The 20,648-nt window shown below is 36.9% G+C and overlaps 1 protein-coding gene across 1 annotated transcript in view; it reads left to right on the forward strand.

The window, feature by feature from the left end:
- CCDC178 (coiled-coil domain containing 178) overlaps positions 1-20,648 on the forward strand; it is a 421,150-nt gene that overhangs the window by 172,356 nt on the left and 228,146 nt on the right. The window contains exons 18-19 of the mRNA XM_058676893.1: positions 10,044-10,189; positions 14,050-14,209. Of these exons, the coding sequence (XP_058532876.1) occupies positions 10,044-10,189; positions 14,050-14,209 (306 nt within the window). The remainder of the gene's footprint in view (positions 1-10,043; positions 10,190-14,049; positions 14,210-20,648) is intronic.

Consider the following 20,648-nt stretch of genomic DNA (forward strand, 5'->3'; position numbering starts at 1 on the left):
CTGGAAAAGAAAAAGAAACAGAGGAATCATTGTGCTCTGTTTTTGTGTTCTTCCAAAATTCCTCTTGGCAAGCATCGTTTGTTTTATTTTTGCTAGTTCCTTTTTTTTTTTTTTTTAAGTTTTGTAATTCAGTTCCATAGGCTCTGGGATTTCCCACCCTTGTCCCACTGACTCCTCCCATATTATTACAGCAGTATAGTCTTTCACAAAGAGTCCTAAGTTTATCAACCTCTATTTAAATGTACCTGATATTGTGGGTATGGACAATGGCGGATAGTCCATCATCCTATATTGTCAAGATAGATTTCACAGATTCATTGGGAGTCCATCTTTGATTGATAGTAGAGAAGCACACTGCATTGCATCCTTACATCTGGATATGATAGTCTCATTACACAGTTAATATGTCTCAATCCCATTAAGTTGGACAGCCATAAAATAAAATCAACAGGAGGAAGAAAAATAGAAAATTTACACCGTGAAGTTAAATAGCATGACTACTTAATGCCTAACATGTTGCTGAAGAAATGAAAAAGGAATTCAAAACCTTCTTGAATAAAATGATGCTACTGTATGACCTATGAGTTAGTGAGGTGATTAATAACAATAATAATTAATAATCGTAATAAACCTCTTAGCTAGGCCTGTGGGTGGCCCTTAAGTATGGGATTAGTTCTTCAGTAAAAGAGATCCCAGGGAGCCTGCTTGTACCATCCATGACTCTGCCAGGGCACACTCTGTTGATGTCTTGTTCTTTGGCATTTTTTAGCCTTAATCCAAGAAACAAATTTTAGTTTACAAACCACTCATCCCAAGGTATTTTGTTGTAGCATCCTGATTTAAAACAGAAAGGAAATGAGGAAAGTGAGGGGAAAGGAACAAAAGAAGAAAAAAAAAGAAGCTGAAATCAAATTTAATAAAAAATTAACATGATTTCACTGTAGTTTAACAGATGGAAGTATGCCTACCGTCTCAGTTCCCAATCACCAGTCTGACATTTTTCAATATAAAATATCATACTTACCATAAACATAATTGTAAATGAACAAGATTTTTGTTTTCAGATAGAGAATTTTGTTTTCAAATTACTTATATAACAGTTATTTCAATATAATATATTATGTAGAGTGTGTAGATTAATACTAAGAATACAAAAATTTAATTTCAAAAACATTACATAACTCTTTACATTTTAAATCAACCACAACTCAGATTTGATCCTCAGGAATCATCTAGGTTGTTTCCGTTTGTCTTACCACTGGCCTTGTATACAAAGACTTTAAGTTTCCAGCTAAGCTACAGAAATGACTCCACATGATAAAATTGTATCCGATTTTTCCAGGGAGAACAGTGTGTGGATATGTGTGTGTGTGTGTGGGGGGGGGGATGTGGAAAGACTGTGTGGAATATAATAAGGTTTCTAAGACAAGCATTCCAACCTCAGCTGATAGGAGTAGTATCTCAGTGAACTGAGTATGATTCAAGGCCCAAAAGTTTTAAGAACCTTTGTACTTTATTTCTGTTTCATGTAGAGCACTATGACTTGAAGTAAATGGCACCTTACTCCCCCACAAGCAAAACTTTCAGTTAGACACCGCGTATTCCTGATTTTCAGAATTCTCATGTACTGGGTACACTGAAGACCTGATGGGGCTCCCTTCGGTTTTCTGAAGTCACCCTTCCCATCTCTCATGTCCTTCTATCTCTTCCCCCTTTTACCTAGCTGTAGAGCCAAAGTATTTTCAAAAATACCAGTGAGAAAAAGACAAACTTCACTTTTCCCCGGGGATGTGGGCAGGAACCCAAACTTGCAGTTTCAGCATCCTTTGTACCCAACAGAAAGAATGGAAAGAATGAGAACATTCCAACTTCGATGTGTTTGCCTTGCTATCCCTCAATTTAGTGCCTGCTCTATAGGAGGCACCGTGTTCCCAACTCTCAAGGGGAAAGAGAGAGTGGATTCTTGGAGGAAGGTGACTAAAGGTATAAAGGATTGTGGATAGTGAGTGCATTTCATCCCTTCAAAAACAGTTGGCATGGCTGATTGTCAGGGTTGTCTGGGGCTGCCTCTGGGGCAGACCCCATAAACAGAATCACTTTTTTGTGCCAGTCTGTTCCTCAAGATTTAGCAAGTTAAGCTGAACAATAAGCAAAGGCTCACATAGGGGCAGACTAAAGGATATTACCAGAGTGTCCTTGCTGATGCACTTTTAAGAAAGAATGCATGCTGGGATTCCAAAATTAGGATCCATAAATGGATGACATGATTTATTCCAGCAATGAAAAATCAGTGAGCTAGTTCAGAGCAGAAAAGAAATTCATGTTCCCAGCATGGGCATTATCTTTATCCAGTGCTATCAGTGCAAGTTTGGTTGCTTGGCCACTTATTAATATCTTCTCAAGGATTTGATTTGCATTTTCCTGATTGCTAGTGACCCTGCGCGTATTCCCATGTGTCTGTCGGTCCCTTGCATTTTATAATTTGAACATTGCCTTCTCCCATTTCTTAATGTCATTTATTGATGCTAATTTTAATGTGCTGACAAATGCAGATACATGGATCACATTATTTCATTGACTTGTCACAGCAATCAATGAAGTAGTTGCTATCCCATTTATACAATCCAAGGTTGAATTAATTAATTTCTGGCGTAGCAAGGGTCTCCTTTGATCCTTATTAAAAGGTCCCATGTGCCTTTTCCTAGTACATATGCTGAAATCTCATGTGAATTCTTCCAAGAGTGGTGACCAAAGTTCATTTGCCAGCTACAGAGAAAAAAGGAAGTGTCAGAGGTATCTAGTCTCCAACCTGTTTTCATCATTTTGTAGCTGCATCATATTGAGCTAGTTATTAAACCTCTGAATCTCAGATTTTCAATTATCAACTTGGTATAGCATTAATTACAGTGTTATATTGAGTCCCCAAAGCATCACTCAAATACTAAACATTTTCCCGTAACTAGTACATTGTAGCACTCACTGACTGCCCTCCTATCCCTGTTAGGTTAGGACATGAAGTGTACTAGACCGAAGATGGAAATAACCTGCAGACTAAAATCATTGTTCATCTCTACTCTCTTAATTTTACCCACGGGTTGGGAAGTAGACACCAAAAACAAATGGCTATGCCTAAAAGAGCTTCAGGGATTTTTATAAAGTAAAAATGTTTCTTCCATGAAAATCTTTATATCTAATATTGATGATATCATTTAAAAATTATTGAATATGAGGACATAGTGGGAGGGTGCCACATTATCTTGCTATACTCTGGGGATATTTTCAAGATAATCTCCACAGGATTTGCTGGTGGACTGCATATGGGTCATCACATAATTTTTAAATAGTTTGCCCTATACTAGACCACAAAATAAATACAATAATTTACCTGGGAAGATAACAGCAACAATAATAAATATTTGATAAATGTTTTCTGTGTCCCAGGCCTTGTCCTAAGCTCTTGGATAAAGTGACTCATTTCTTCTTCCTGAGAAACCTGTGAAGAATTTGCTCTTATCTCCATTCTGTGGTGGAGAAATCTAGTGTCTTATTCATGGATTCAGATAACTCCGTAGTGATGAACCTGGGATTCTGCTCCAGAGAGCTGAGTAGTGTTCCATTGTGTATATGTAAACTGCATATTCTTTAATCTAGTCATCAGATGACAGACAACTGGGTTGATTCCATAGCTTAGCTATCATGCATTGAGCTGCTACAAACATGGGATTCCAGACAACTCTTCCAAATGCTGATTTCATTTCCTTTACGTATATTCCTAGGAGAGGGATGGCTGAGTCATGTGGGAGATCTGTTTTCAAATATCTGAGTAATCTTCATACTGTCTTCCATATTTTTGTACTAGTTTACATTCCCACTGACACTGTATTAGAATACTTTTATTCCCCACATCCTAAACAGAATTTGTTATTTTAAAATTTTTGTGTGGTAGTCATTCTCACTGATATCAGGAAAAATCTCAAGGATTTGATTTGCATTTTCCTGATTGCTAGTGACCCTGCGCGTATTCCCATGTGTCTGTCGGTCTCTTGCATTTTATAATTTGAACATTGCCTTCTCCCATTTCTTAACAGGATTGTTCATTTTGCTATTACTAAATTTCTCGAGTTTTTAGATATTCTAGATGTCAATCCTTTGTTATATATATAGTTTGCTGATACTGTCTTCCATTCTGTCAGTCACCTCTTCATTTTGCTGAGCGTCTTTTGTTGTTTTAAAATAAAACTGAAATGTATGATTTATTTATAAAATACAAATGATGAAAACTGGCAAAGGAGAATAAATCTCATAAGAATAGAACAGTGATAATAGAGGAAATTTAATTTGTTCAAGTGCTGCTAGGAATAAGAACAAATGAAAATGTTTTACCAATCTCCATACAAGAACTAGTTAAACAGCACATGAAACCATCAACTATTTCCAAACTCATTTTATAATTAAAGAATAAATATAAAAGCATTGTTGAAAGCCATGGCACAAAAAAATTGTACAGCTGATACCACTTTTGAACTAAATGACAAGATCTTTATACTATGTGAGCCAATTTTATAATGTAATAAAACATAATACATAAACCAGTTTTCTTTAAAATGTGAAACTGATTCTTCATAAGAAACTTCTGCTATAATTCAATTCATTAGTAGATAAAAAGGCACTTAGCCTGAGTATTTGACAAGGGTGCATAGCTTCTAAGAATTCTAAAACAGCACTAAGCTTTCTAGTAGTACAATAAAAACATCCTTACTTTGACTCATTTTTATTATTAAATATATTATAAAGATACTCATTAAGGATAATATATTTTACTGAATCATAAATAAAATTTGAGAGTATATATAAAAACATTTCATAATCTGAACATAGTGTGCCTGCCACTATTTCCCAATAAATAACATATTTGATAATGAGACACTAAATGTATTTTTATTATTCCTCATAACAGTATTATTAATTGCTTGTGACACAAGTCACCGAAGAGAGAACTTGTGTTTAATATTGGAATAAGAGACCAACATTGATTGTGTATCTGAATATTAGTTTCATTTATAAGAAGTAAAAATGTCCAGAGGTAGAATATCTAATATAAAACAATTCCAATGAAAACCAGTGTGTGTGTGTGTGTGTGTGTGTGTGCATGTTTGCGCGTGTAGAAAGTACTAAGAGGGTGGTAGAAGATGCTAGGAGCTGGAAGTGAGGTAAATGTCAATTTGATCTTCCCTTTGAATACTTTGTGGTTTCTAATGAACATTTACAATGTGTGAGATGTTGGAAAATGTTGCAGATGACAAATTAAACTCAGAACGTGGCTTTCTCAGGAAGTACTCCATCTGGTTGAGATGCAAGCAGGGAGTGGGACAGCCATGACTACATCCTAAGCATAGTTGCAGTGGCAGAGTAGTGAGGTATGAGAGGGTTGTGGAGGAAGAAACTCACGGAACCTAGAAAATCAAAAAGCAAGGAGGAGGTGATGTCTGGGAAGGAAGAAAATCGCTAAGGAATGAAATGGAGATTGAGGACTTGCCTTGCCTTAAAGTTATAGAAAATAGAGATAATATACATGGCAAACCTAAAAGAATAATTACTGTTGGAAATGCTAAGTGATGCATTTTCACTATCAGTGGTATTGTTGTTGCTGTGTGAGTTTAACTTGATTTTTAACATTCACATGTAACATTTGGGAAACTGATCTTGAATTGGTAAAAGAAAGAAATCACCAGAGAATGCTGTTGGTTGTGGAAGTGCAAGTGGCTCAGAGTGGCCCAGTCAAGAAATACATTCTGTGCTATACTACCGAAGCCCATTCTGAGGAAACTTGTGACCTGTTGCGTTATCAAACAACGTTAACTAAAATTTATGGAATACTAATTATGAATGTTAGTGTACACACAATGCTATGCGCACCATTCTGTGTTCTTAGAATTTAAGCTCAAAGACAGATCTTTTTATCTTTGATTTTGCATCAATATTTCAATCCTGGGCCAAGGCAACCAATATGTTTAACCAAGTTTAAGTGTTAGGTATGGAATCTGAATTTACTAAAGATAATATTATATTTTATTGGCTCATAAAAATTTAAAGTATAAAGTAGACATTTTCACATCTGAACATAATTTGTTCAGTATTTCAAAATGATGTATATTGAAGTTTTTGAATGAAGAGATAATGGAAAATGTGTGGTAAAATATTAATTAGCCATAGTTCATATTTTGGAGTCTCAGGTCTGGAAATGAAATATTTCTGAGAAGGCCTCCATATTGCTTAAATCTGTCACCTGGGCTAGAGAAAAAATTAGCGTCAAAGAATAGTCACATTACAAATGCACTGTTTGCATGTCACCTACTCCTAGTTGCCGTTGCCACCATTAATTGAAAGACTTAAAGGGATGCGTATCAGTACAGAGAGGGGGTTAAATCACTCCATCATCTTGTATTCTAGTCCCTGAGTCCCAGTCCTGGCTCCACTTTTTGTCTAGGTTTCTGATACTATGCATCCTAGAGGAAGCAGGTGATGTACTTAAGTCCCTGGAACTATGTGGGAGACCCCCGCAGAGTACTGGGCTCTTGTTTTAGGTCTTGCCCACCCTCAGCCTATTGCAGACATTAGGAAATGAACCATTAGACAAAAGGTATTTCTTTCTCTCTCTCTCCCTCTTTTTCTTTTTTTTTTTAAAGATTTATTTTATTTTCATTACAAAGTCAGATATACAGAGAAGAGGAGAGACAGAAAGGAAGATCTTCCTTCCAATGATTCACTCCCAAGTGAGTGCAACGGCCGGTGCTGCGCCGATCCGCAGCCAGGAGCCAGGAGCTTCTTCCAGGTCTCCCACATGGGTGCATGGTCCCAAGCCTTTGGGCTGTCCTCAACTGCCTTCCCAGGCCACAAGCAGGGAGCTGGATGGGAAGTGGAGCTGCCGGGACTAGAACCGGTGCCCATATGGGATCCCGATGCGTTCAAGGTGAGGACTTTAGCCGCTAGGCCACGGCACTGGGCCCAGCCTCTGTCTTTTTCAAATCAATGAATATTGAAAAAGAAATCACATTTCTTTCCAATAGCTCAAAGAAAAGAAAAGAAGGAGGGAAGGAAGGAAGGAAAGAAGGAAGTGAAGGAGAGGAGGGAGTCTGGGAGGTAAGAAGATAGGGAGAAAAAGGGGGGGGACAGAGGGAAGAATGGAAAAGCAGAAAGAACATAAAAGAAACAAGAGAGAAAGGGGAAAGAGGAAAGGCTGTGGTCTCCAAGTGTTTTGTCTCCATTTACATAAGCAGATCTCTACTCCTTATAGTCTCAAGGCATCTATGAATGCTTTTTCTCTCTCTAGACTGAGCCCACAATGGGGAAATCTTTTTAATTTATTTATATATATATATATTTATTTATTGTTGACAATCCTTACATAGTTAATTACGGTTCAGAGGCTATAGCGAAGTGGGTAAGACTTTTATGTCCATATTGTTTCCTTCAAGTATCTGAGGTAAAGGGGGATATTGAGGAAGAAGCCCCACCCAGTTTCCCACCCGCCCAAAGTCCCGGATGTGAAGCATGCTCTGAGATACTTGCTCAGGTGGTTTTAATAGTTCTCCAGTTATGGATTGCTGCCAGTCTCACCACTCCCAGCTCTATGAGGTCATTGAAGAATCCACTGATTGTCACAGTCCATCATAGAGTCTTCATTTGCCCAGTATTTCACTGCCAACATATAGCTGAGGTGGTTGAATGATTTATTCTGTCCTCTGTCTTTTCTTGGCTAGGGTTCTGAGTCCAGCAGTTTGATTGGGGAGATCTCCAAAGAAACTTTGAGGTATTCCCAGACCAGATTCTTGTATGTTCTAGCAAACACAGGGCCCGGTACAGTCCATCGCCACGATCAGCTGGTGGTTGCAATTGCTGAGTTGGTTCTGCTCTCAGTCCCGAATTGCACTGGAACCAACGGGTGTTGCAGTCCAGCCTGGTTCTGCCCAGCACGCACTTGATTCTTTCATCAACCAGTGGGGGCTGCAGCCTAGTCGGGGCGACCCACAATAACCCCCACCAGGCCCGCCCCCCACCCTGGCCTGCCAGTATACATAGCAGACTAGTCCAGTCTGTCCCGCTTCCCATATGGCTCCAGTACCTGTCAATGGGCATTGAAACTTAGTTCCCTCCAACCAACTCAACTATCCAGCCCTCAAGAATGTTGCTGAGTGCCTCTCCGTCTAGCCACCCCAGCCCCCATCCTAGTTTCCATGCCCTCCTGCGGGAGTAGTGACCCAAGATGGGGAACCCAGCACTTCCTTCCCAGGTCTCTCTCAGTCCCGGTTTATGCACTCTTTGGGTGATTCTGTGGTTTGACTTGACAGAATTAGCCCCCAGTGCCAGCTTCTGCCAGCTGTCTGCGGCTAAGCCCAAACAACCTTCACCCACTCTAATTTATGCTTGTACCAGCAGGAATAATCAGCCCAGCCTGGCTTTTCCCTGATCTAGTGCACAAGCGGCACTCAGGTGTTGCAGCCCTGCCCAGTCTGGTCTGTCCCCATCCCAGCCCATGCCATCCAGTGGGAGTAGCTGTCTGGCGAGGGGACCAGCCCCTCAATCCCCTCGCTGGCTCTGCCCTCTCCCTTCCTGGTTCTCACGCGTGTTGGTTGGGTGCTGCATTCAAATCCAGTACAGGCAATCTCACCCTGTCATTCCATATTGTGCACTGGTTTTTGTCGCTACCAAACCTGGCCCGACCCACACTCTATTCAATGGGGAAATCTTAAGACTGTAGGTGTCAAGTGAGGGGACAGGCTGCCCACTGATGTACGGAGCCTCACTGATGATAGGTGTTAAAGGTGCTCATATACAATGTTTGCTTTTCGTTGTTGTCTGCAAGAAATTCTATGCCTCTTTCATCCCTTGATTGGAGTATCCTATGGTGCCACCATCAGCATTCTGATGGAGGTTTGTTCAAAGTAATTATTAACATCAATGCTTCCGAAAAATCGCAGTTTCCCATCATTATTTAAGACCAAGAAATGAATTATAACTTGAAATGCAAGTTTTATGATAGACAACAGTACCTGGAATTTCCTGTGCCCTTTGATTTCTGTGTATTTAATTCATACTAACTCCCTTCCACTCTCTTTAGGTTGACTTTGTTTTCTTTTTTTGTTTGTTTGTCTTTAAAGAAAGATAGCATTCCAGTAGACCCATCAAGGGGCCCCAATTAACTATTTCTCCAATCCAGTATAAGAAATACCTACTCATTAACAGTAGAATTTCCAGAGACAAAAGAAAGCAGGGGAAATGCGGAAACACATATATAGAACCCAATATTTAACATCTTAGACAGATGTCAATTATTTTATGAAAAAGATTAGTGATTCCTGAAATCCATGAAAAAAGATTAGGAAGCACACGGGAGGGGTGAGTAGAGGAAAATCAGCAAAGAAAACAACTGAGATCTGTAGATTCTATTGCAGGAGTTCCAGCGATTAGGAGTAATTGCATATGTGGGAATCAGTGTTTCATACCTCATTCAATCAGGAAGTTAGTCAATATGAACACCAACAGTCACGAAAGAAACATGTAAAAATAAATGTGAAATCAGTCTTCAACTCGGAATTACATTGTTCTGCTTTGGGAAATTGCATTTGGAGTAAATACTACTCTTTTTTTTCCTGAAAGAAGAATGAATATATATAGTGGGCCATCTGCCAATATATATGATAGACACTGGAAAAACATTAACCATGTAATTGCATCTTGATGTAACATACTTGTGATGTGTGCTATCTGCTGGTGTGTGTTGTATGTAGATGGGATTGGGAAAGTTTGCGTAGTGGAAAAAGAGAGAGGGAGAGGGAGAGAGAGAGAGAGGACAGAGAGTAAGGGGATAGTTTAAACCCATCTTTAAAAGTTTTCTACTATAGGTAGTGGAGAATATAAACCTAAATCATTATATATATTGATAGGCAGTTAGTGCTTCCTTTCAATTTATATAAAAATAATTGTGTCTCTAAAATGAAAGGATATGAAAATGCAAATTAGTCACACTTGACTTTTTCTTTCAGAGTAAACGTTCAACAGTCTTTAAAGAATTGGAGAAAGCAAAAAGTAAAACCATTATTTTTCATACAAAGATAGATGAACTGAGTCACGAATTAGAAATAAAAGAAAAGGAAAAGAAGAGATTTGAAAAGACACTGGATAATTTAAGGTAAGTTCTCATAATTGTTCAAAATTCTGTATTTAGTATAGTTTTAATTGAAAATAAAATCTATTCTTTAAGCTTTAGTTTCTATTATTTAATAAGCTTGTGATATTCAATAATTTTAACTCATATATGTGTAGTTATAAATAAATTCCTTTTATTCTTCATGGCTACTTTGAATTTACTGCTGTTGGAATAATGGGCTGTTTTTCCATATATTAAGTATTATTGTTTATAATATTGACAGTATTCTCTATTGGTTTTCTATTTATTTGTATGTTTAATATGTAATATTTGATGGGTTTTCACCGAATGATATTTCAAATATTTTGGTTACAGTTTTGAAGAGGGAGTTTAGAGATAGTTTTTCTATTTAGCCCTTGTAGTTTATTCATTCTCACTATCATTGGGAGGATTAATACCATTGATTCGTAAAGCAGGGAATACCTGAGAAGGGTTAGCTTGGAGAACGAACACGGTTTAGGTTTCATGGGATATTCCAAGACTCTGGAGATTGTATACTGTTTATTTATCCTGGTAATTATTTTATGTTTTGTGAAACATTGAAATTTGTACTTGGAGGAGGAATGTACACTGATAACATTTAGGAATGTTAGTTTGATTTAAATACTAGGAGACATCAACATTTGTGGAAAATGGATTAAAATATAAACTTATTTAGTCATAAAAAGTCTTGAGTTTGTTACAAAAAGCTTTTTGTCACCTATTTTTTCAAAATGTCCCTTTTTTATAAGCAGTGAAATATATATACATGGGCTTCAATAGTTTTGTACCGAAAAGGTTCTTAGTTTTTAATTCTCTTTACATGAACATCTTGAGATTATTTGTATAATATAATATCTAAACAAATATGGAGGAAACAGAAACTTAGGAACATTAAATGATTGTCATGAGATCACACAGCTAGTTAGTGGCACGACTAGTGCCAGCCTCCTTCCATCGTCTTCCAAAGGGCGTGCGCTTTAGACTCTGCATATTGACTTTTAATCTACAACCGCAGAGGAAGACTACTGTCAGTAAGCTGTGTTATGAATAATCTACTTGCATGTTGAGCAATTATTAATTCTTTATTTTGAACACATACTGGGCCTAGGGCCAGGCCCTCCCAGGCACAAAGAAATGGCAAGTGGGAAAACATAACTCCAATTTGTTGAATATCGTTTTAGAGAGTTACAACTTGCACATGTAGGGACTATTTTTTTTTACTTTTTTAATTATTTATTATTTTTAATTGATTAATTACATTGTATTATGTGACACAGTTTCATAGGTACTTGGGTTCTCCCCACCCCTCCCCAAAGCCTCCCACCATGGTGGATTCCTCCACCTTGTTGCATAACCACAGTTCAAGTTCAGTTGAGATTCCCCCATTGCAAGCATATACCAAACATAGAGTCCAGCATCTTATTGTCCAGTCAAGTTCAACGGCTTCTTAGGTATACCCTCTCTGGTCTGAAGACAGAACCAGCAGAGTATCATCCCAGTCAATTAAAAGCTCCAACGTACCATCAGCAAAAATTTACATCATTATGGAATTAATTGACATAGTAATGAGTAACCAATATGTTAAAAGTAAATGCGAGTTCTTAACCACCTTCTGTGACCACCTCATTGACATTTCAATTTTTGTTTATACACAACGTATAACATACATAACATAACATGTTATACATAACATCATATCATCTTAAATTAAGGCAAACATGTGGTATTTAACCTTTTGGGATTGGTTCATTTCCCTTAGCATTATGGTTTCCAGTTTGGCCCATTTGGCCACAAAGAACTGCATTTTGTTTTTTTTAATAGCTGAGTAGTATTCCATGGAATAGATGAACCATAGCTTTCTTATCCAATCCTCTGCTGATGGGCATTTTGGCTGCTTCCATGTTTTTGCAATTACTGATTGTGCTGCTATGAACATAGGAGTGCATGTTGGTTTGTCATAAAACAAGTGTTCTGGATATATTCTTAGGAGTGCTATTGCTGGATCATACGGTATGTTGATTTTGAGTTGTTTGAATGTTCTCCATACTGATTTCCATAGAGGCTGTATCAGCCTGCAGCCCCACCAGCAGTGGAGTAGGGTTCATGTAGGGACTATTAAAATACGATATCAGAATCATGGCAGTCAGCGCTACTCTTGGCTCTCAGTTTTTATAATTGCTTATTAACTAGGATGTGGCAGGATGCAAACGTAATACATAAGACTTCCAAATTTGCTTTTTAATCACTCTGAGGAAAAAATTCAATTTTTATGCATAGATACCTACACATCAGTGTATGTAATATATGTGTATTTGTAGAACTCATAACATTTTTTATTTAGCATGATCCCATACCAAAATGTTTAGTATCCAGAGCAGAGAACATGAGGTGAAGTTGCAATGATGGTTTGGGGCAGAAACTGTGAGCTTTTTATGCTTCTGATCATATTGGATCCTTCCTATGTGGATTTCATTGGTTCCCTGTGTTCCATAATGTCAATATTATTGGATACTTTGATTAAGATCTTACTTAAGAGTTTAGTATGATGCTAGTATGGGTAATGGGGTGGGGAAAAAGGCAAGGGAAAAGATAGAGGAAAAGGACTTCATTTCTGATAGGAGAGGCTCTTAGTTCAAATATGCAGATAACAGGCATGATGGGGAGAAAAAAAATGTGAGCTCTTGGTGCTAAGCTGTAACATGAAATGGAGAGAAACAGACTGGATTTGAATTCTGGCTCTTTTGTGGACTAAATATTTGAGTCTGTACAAGTAAATAACACCCTGTGTCTAAGTTGCTCAACTGTAAATAACTAATAATTGTTATTTCATGGAATGTTTTTGTTTTCTTAAATGATATGTTACTAAGAACAATTTAACATTTTAGCCCTTCCAAGAAATTCGCATTGCTGCCTTCATAACTTGCAAATAGTTTACTTTTCTGTATCAGCAGAGATAACATGTAATGGAGTTAGCATAAAACTATCCTGTGCATAGTTCTATATTGTATTTTGGTTGCTGCTCCACTCTGCTAATTATTCCTTAAGAGTGTTTATTGTCAGTAATGTTTTAACTGTTTCCTAATGTGTTATCTGATACTGTTATTCCTCCCATAATGACTGAGCTCATCCTGTTACTGTCCTTCTGTGTCAGGCTGTAGTTTATTTGTATGAGAAAATGAACACATATACTGCCAAACATTCATCAGCTTAAACAGGAAAACATCTCATCTAATTAGAAGTCCACAGGTATGGCATCCTGCAGAGCTGGCTTATTCAGCAGTTCAACCCAGTAGATCCCCCTTTGTCCGCCGCTATAGCTGTTATCAGCGATTTTTGAAACATGACTTGTGTTCAGGTTAGTTCACATGAACTTTTCCTCTACAGGAAATGTTACGATTACCTGCTTTCTGTTTTGTTGGGCTATTTAATACAGGTGCTCACTTCCTGGCTATGTGCATAATGTCTTAATTCTAATCAAAAACTCTTTCTCAAATTAAAACGATGCCTGAAGCAAGAGGTCTCCTAACATGCCCGCAGAACCGGGGTATGTTGGATAGGCAACTAAGAGCATCTACTTTTATTTGTTTCATTTAGATGCAACGCTATGGAAGTTGAACTTCGGAATGAAATAGGTAATTTTTTTCTCAGGTCCTTCAGCTCTTAAGGTTCTATAATATTGCGTTTCTCCCATCCAAGTACTAACCAGGCCTGCCCCTGCTTAGCTTCCCAGATCAGACGAGATAGAGTGTGTCCAGCGTGATATGGCCATAGAATAATATTGCATTTCTTTAAATGTCTCTAATAAATGCATTTTAGCTAATCTGAGTTGATCAATAGCATGTGGAATTCTTTCTTCATAGGGATGTATTTTTAACTGCACAATTTAAAAGGGAGCATGCACAAGCAGTGTTTGATCAATTCATGGAGGCGAAAGCGAACTGTGAGGAGAGACTCTATGAGGAAGAGCAGAGATTTAGAAAGCTTTTTGCCATGAGGCAAAATACCCTGGGAGATATGAAAGTAAGTATTATTTTTGACTTTTTAAAAATAAGCAGATTACAGTGATAGTCAAATTAAGCAGCATTTTTTCTTTTTTTGTTAAGAAAGACTATTTAAAAGACAGAGAAAAGGGGTTAGGCAGACAGAAAGAGATCTTCCATCTACTTTTCTCTCTCCAAATGGCTGCAGTGGATCAGGAGGAAGCTAACAGCTCTGAGTTTCATCCACACCTCCCATTTGGGTGGCAGGGACCCAAGACTCCGATCATGTTAACTTTTCAGCTTCATTTTCAGGAAGCTGAATTGAATGCAGTGGGACCAGGTGTCACATGGACCTATGGTGGGGAGGCTGTTGTCTCAGCTTGTTGCATTATGTGGTCCAAACCGAAAGTTATTCTGAGACATGAGCTTTTCATGCTGATGTGATAAGAATGTTTATATTTAGAGAGACAATTTCTTAGTATAATGCACAAGTGATTTCATTTTTGCTTCTGAGTAATTGTTTATACAGCATATTGAACTTTTCAATATATTTTCTGTTTATGCGTATCTTATTATTGTATTTATTTTGAAGTCTAACATGATTATCCTCACACCATATTTATGTGTTTTAATGGGAGCTGTAAGAATTGTTAAATACTTTTACTGCGTAAGCATAGTTTGCATGTTAACCAGCAATTTTTTTGATAAATGAGAACATTGTATGCCTTTTTCCTTTAGGAAAATGTTGCATGATATTTCAAGGACATTGTCAGTTCGGCTGTATGAAACAGGGAACTCACACAATACGGCATGTGACTTAGGCCTGAATTTTAAATACATTTTAGAATGCTATCCATATTATATTTTATGTTGAATAGTGACATGCACATCGTTGAGTTGTTTTTACCTTACTTTACATCTTATCATATCTTTGGTTGATTTAATTGCAATTGGTGAATGCCAGGGTATTTTTTTTGTATGTTTAGAAATATTAAAGGAAAGATTTCCTGACAAAGATGGTCCTATACCTGATTAAAATATTACCTGCAAAGCTGTTAATGTGCATGAACTATCATAATAGGTTAGCAGCTATTTAGATCCTGATATATATATATATTTGATTATGTACATATTTCAGTTACTTTTCATTTTTATATATTCAAGCATAACGTTTATAAATTAAGCAAAAGTGATTAGAACAAATGTACACTGAAGGAACAAGCATCTGGGTGTGAATGAACACACCATCTTCAGGGCTGTTACTGTGATCTTGTAAAAAAAACTGTCAACGAAATTTTACAGTTTTATTAATAACTGTACCAGGTAATGTTTTTCCATTGGACTGGCCATTGCATATAAAAATCTTTTTCTTTAGATCTAAAAAATATGAGAATAATTGGTGCCATCTAGTGGTGTAAGCGTTTGCTTCCTCGGAGGAACTGTGATGCTGACTGGATCAGGGAGAGACGCGTGCACTGGGAAAACCCAGATTCAAACACCCCTTTCAGAACCAGAAGATTTACGTTCTTGACTGACTTAAGCTTGCTTCCCCACCTCATATTTTATCACAGCAGTAGAATTTGTTACTTGGATTCAGTCACATTTTCCAATCATACTGGTGCTGAGAACACAGTGGGATCCCAATAGTCACTTATTGACTGGCATTGCAACACTTTGTGGAACAATGATAATTAGTGAAATGGCAAAATCTGGCCAGCAGGAGAGAGAGGAATAAAACGTCCTGCAGAAACAGACTCTAAAGTCTGAGATTTGTATTTCTCTGCATCAAAATTACATCCTGCCTTCTTGTTTGCTAGTGTGACTTCCCTGGAAGAGTGATTGTCTCTCTTCTTTTTCCAGGATACAAGTCTCTTTTTGAGGTTGCTTTGTTCATTCATTTGCTCGTTGTTGTTGTCTAGCTTTCTGCTGGTATAACAATACATTCTCCATGAGATCCTGCAATTTTTATTGCATGCTTTTCTATGTTTGGCATGTGTGAATCACTCAATGAATCTGTGTTGAGTATTTGATGAATAAACCACCGAGTGGAAGCTTTTCTACAATTTTTTTCTCTATGTGTTTTATGGTAGTTGGAAGCATGGGGATTTCAGAAATATTTTTCAGTCTGCACCAGCCCAAGCCTCATGGTGGTTTACTGCATACTTTTCATGTATGTGGAAGTTGAGCCACCATTTGTCTGTCTCTTACTCTTCCCACTAAAGAAAATGGTTAGATTATTACCGGTGTCCTGAGCTTGAAGATTCTGTGAAATATCTAAGCACCATTTCTATGAAGTTTTACTGATACCTGTTGGTCATACATTTGTATTTTTTTTTTAACCAGAATCATGTCATTTGAATATGTTTGTTTTAAAACGTGGGTATTCTTTATTAATGATACTACTGACCTATTTTATTCAGCTCCTGGATGTTAAACATTGGTGGAAAACACAATTCCTCATAGCAAACTCCTCATCCCTGCTGGAAGACTAGATTCAGTAATGCTATAAATGTGCATATAATATAAAATGTTCTTAGAAAGAAAACAAGTTTTACAAAAGTGTTGTAAGTATGATGTAGGACAGCATTCTGGGATATGGGTAAGGCCAGCACCTGTAATGCTGATACCACATATGGGTACCAGTTCGAGTGCTGACTGCTCCACTTACAACCCAGCTACCTGATAATAGTCCACGAAAGTGATAGAGATGGTTCAGGTTTTGTGGGCCTCTGCCACCCATGTGGGAGAACTGGGTGAGTCTGGCCCAATGCTTGTCGTTACAGTCATTTGGGGGAGCGACCCCGTGGATGGAAATTCTCTCTCTAACTCAGACTTTAAAGTATTTAATATTTCTTTATTTTTAAATAAATGGTATTAATAATCTGAGGTGCCTTGTCCAGGCAGAAGAATTGATCAAAATTATGGATCATCTGTAGGAATTGTTTAAGAAAATTTAAATGCCACACTAGAATTAACGCAGGTGTAAGAAAAGGCACCATAAAATTAGAAATCAGGTAGTTTAAGAAAAACCATGCACAAGTGTCGGCCCGGCTGCCACATGGTCCTAAGTTAAATTCAGTATCTCTTCAGCAGATAATTCCATGGAACTTGGTGGCATCTGCCTGAGATTCTCCAATTTAATTGTTTAAGATGATACTCTCAGTATTGTGTATTCACCATAGGACTTCAGCGCTAGCTACTGGTATTCCTTTTTGCTTTTAGTAATGCCTACAAAAAACAGAAGATTACAGTGTTTTGATCTGTTGCTGAGTGGTCCTACAGAAGGCCCAGTGTGTTGTCTGTGCTGATGTCTTCATGTGTTCTTGATGAATTCTTATTTTCTTTGTCATGTTTTATGATGTGAAGGAATAAAATGAACTACGTTGGAAGATCAACTTAAAGCTCTAACAGACACATGCTTCCAATACCTTGTAGGGCTGAATGGTTTTCGTTTTGCTTCATCCTTCCCATTCTCAGGAAATAGAACTTCCCCTCGCTGTCCTGGACACAGATTTGGCTTTTACGTTTGTTTATTTGTTTTGTTTTGTTTTGTTTTGTTTTGACCCTTCCACACGGAAAATCATGGTACAGAATTCTTAGCAGTGACTCATGCCTCACTGGACAGTCAGGTACTGAAATGATAAAACGCAGAAACAAATTTAATTTCTGAGATAGTTTTAACTATCATAATTTTTAATTGATTCTCCTATTGGTCATTCATCCTTTCTTCGTTGTCACAGTTATTTTGTGAATATTAAAATGCTCAAATCATTCAACATTGATTCTACCAACTCTGCATTGATTTGTAAAGTAAACCAGTAGGAAGATTGAAGATGTGAAATTTTTTGCAGGCAAAAGTAGAGTGACAGCATTCAGATTACCAACAGCAAATTACACCTTTATCTTTCACTCTGAAACATTAATGATTGCTATGAGTAAAAAACGTCTTGCATATTCTGTGGTCTCAGCAGTGGGATACATGGAAACATTTAGAGGAAGTGACCATTGAATTTTCCAGGCAAGACTAATTTGCCTTAATGACCAAAAACCATTTTAATATGACATGAGATTGCTCAAAATTAGGCACATGGTTTATATAATTATTTCTTTTTTAAAAAAAGCGCTTCTGACAGGATCAAGCATCATGTAATGACATGAATTATGCTCATCAAGTGGCTTCTTGGAAGTGTTTTGTAATCCATGGCTCTTTGAGGAATGAGTGCTCTAATTTGAGAACTTGTGGCACAAGTACTAATTATGTATCAAGGAACAGAGTGTTGCAATGATTACAAGTACTTAGTAATCAGGAGAGAGTAACACTAGACTACAGAGGAAGAAGGGAACAGGGGTGTGGGTGATTCTCAAATAAAAATTTAATAGAGCATGATCCATTAAACAGGGAAGAGTAATTCTTCTTTTCGCATCTCTCTGCCATCATGTCACTCCCTGCTGATGTGTCCCAGTTATTGCTAATCCTTGGTTTAAGCACTGCCTGCATGAAACTTGAATAGGTTGTATTCAGTTTTGTGGTGACCCACCATTTTCAGCTCCTTCCCACCCTACCCCACCATTGCCCAGCAATCAGGATGCTTAGTGGTATTAATTAAAATATTTGGCTGTGATTCATTTGAATTTTTATACAGTAGCATTTTTTTGTATAGCTGTGATAATGCTCTGTGAACACCCTCTAGATATTATTTTTGTTTGTAGTATTAATTTTTCCATTGGGGTTTCCACTTTTGAAATATCTTCCCCAATTTCTTTAACAGAAATGTAAGATGTATATGTTTTTGAACAGTTAAAATAATGGATGGCAAGAGATGTTTCAAGATATACTTTGATTAATCTGAGTTTATTGGAAGTTCAACACTTCATTGGACAGAAATTTCGTCATTTAATTTGAAATATCTATTGCCCAATAGTTCTGTTCTGTTATGTTGTGTTTCTGTACAAAGTACTTTTGTATTTAGTTAAAAATAGTGTTATTAGAAATTTAGTATAGCCTTTAAAATGAAATATGAAGTTTTTTATTTTTTACTGTTTTCTATGTTGAATAGTAATGGATCTTTGAGTTTCTTACAGGCTGGATAAACTGCCAGGACCCTATCAAAATGGCTAAGGTTTTATTCTATTATCAAGCTAATAAAGTAGCCTGCCACAAATGCTGGACAAAGAGACCTGAAACTCCCGGCTGCGTGTGTTCTGTTCATATAGATTACCTGTGGGAGAGTGGGGAGGATTCAGAACACTGATGTTATAGTGGTCCATGTGGATGCTACATGCCGTGGTTTTTCTGTTTGTTTGTTTACAGCCTGATAAATTCTGATTATGGGAATCCCCTGATTTTATAAGAAAACTTTCTGTCACTCTTTTTCCACCATTGCTTTGGAGAAAGACATTTTATCTGTTTATATAGATACTTACATTTTTGAAAAAAGTAGTTTATAAGTAGATAAAAACTCTGTGAAGAATTCTGTAAGTGTGATGGTGAATTGTCTCCAACCTTTACTTCTTGACCTTGGATTATTTTTAAGAAAACCTTTTAACAATGTATGCAATTTATGCATTGCTTTTATTATGATTAATACTTCTGATTTCAACTTGAATCAATATTGGAAGGCTAGTTTGTTTTAGAAAAATCATTTTAGCAAGATTTACAAATGTATTATTCATCAGGTTGTAGGAGAGGGCGTTTTTTCATCTGAACCACTTTGGCAGTGTTTCAGTTGATAGCCTTTCGGTGCTTTGCTCTGTATTTTTACTTGACTGATCTTGCTAAACTTCTGCATGGTAGATGTTTACCGTCATGTTCCCAATGTTGTTTCAGTTACAAATATTAATTATTTTGGCTTTCTAATTTATTGATTCTAGTTTCTTTTCTTATTATTTTTCCTTTTTAAAAAAATAATATTTCCATTTAATCACTAGAATTTTCCACATCAGCTCATTCTCATTGAACAATTAAAAGCAAAATTTAAAAATGATAAATCACCTCAAAATAGTTTTGTCCATTTTGGTATAGAGTGCTCTTATTTTAATATTTTTACTGCTATATTTGAGGGATTCAGTTACCTAGACACATTCTTGAAGGGGAAGGGATAATAAGTAATAAAATAGTAAAATAAATAAATAGTTATTTATGGAACTTTTGCTTCCACCAGATGGAGAGCAGATTATAGTGGTTTTGTTTCATTTTGATAGTAGTTGTTTAATTTGCAAGGGCACATCAAATAGGATCACAACTTTTGCTTCCGAAGTAACTCATAGTAATAAATCAATAAAATACTGGTTCGATGCAGCAAATTTTAAGTTTTACATACCGAAAACGTGTGTGTATTTGTCTGCCTGATCCTTTGTTGGTTATGAATTGTATATTGAATTTCATAAACAATTAGTGGAATGTTGGATCTCCTGCATTGTTTTTCTGATATTTTCTTTATATATATTTTAAGTTGTATTATTCAGAATATTATGGGCTC

Source organism: Ochotona princeps, chromosome 18 (assembly GCF_030435755.1).
Source record: "Ochotona princeps isolate mOchPri1 chromosome 18, mOchPri1.hap1, whole genome shotgun sequence".
NCBI classification, from domain to species: domain Eukaryota; kingdom Metazoa; phylum Chordata; class Mammalia; order Lagomorpha; family Ochotonidae; genus Ochotona; species Ochotona princeps.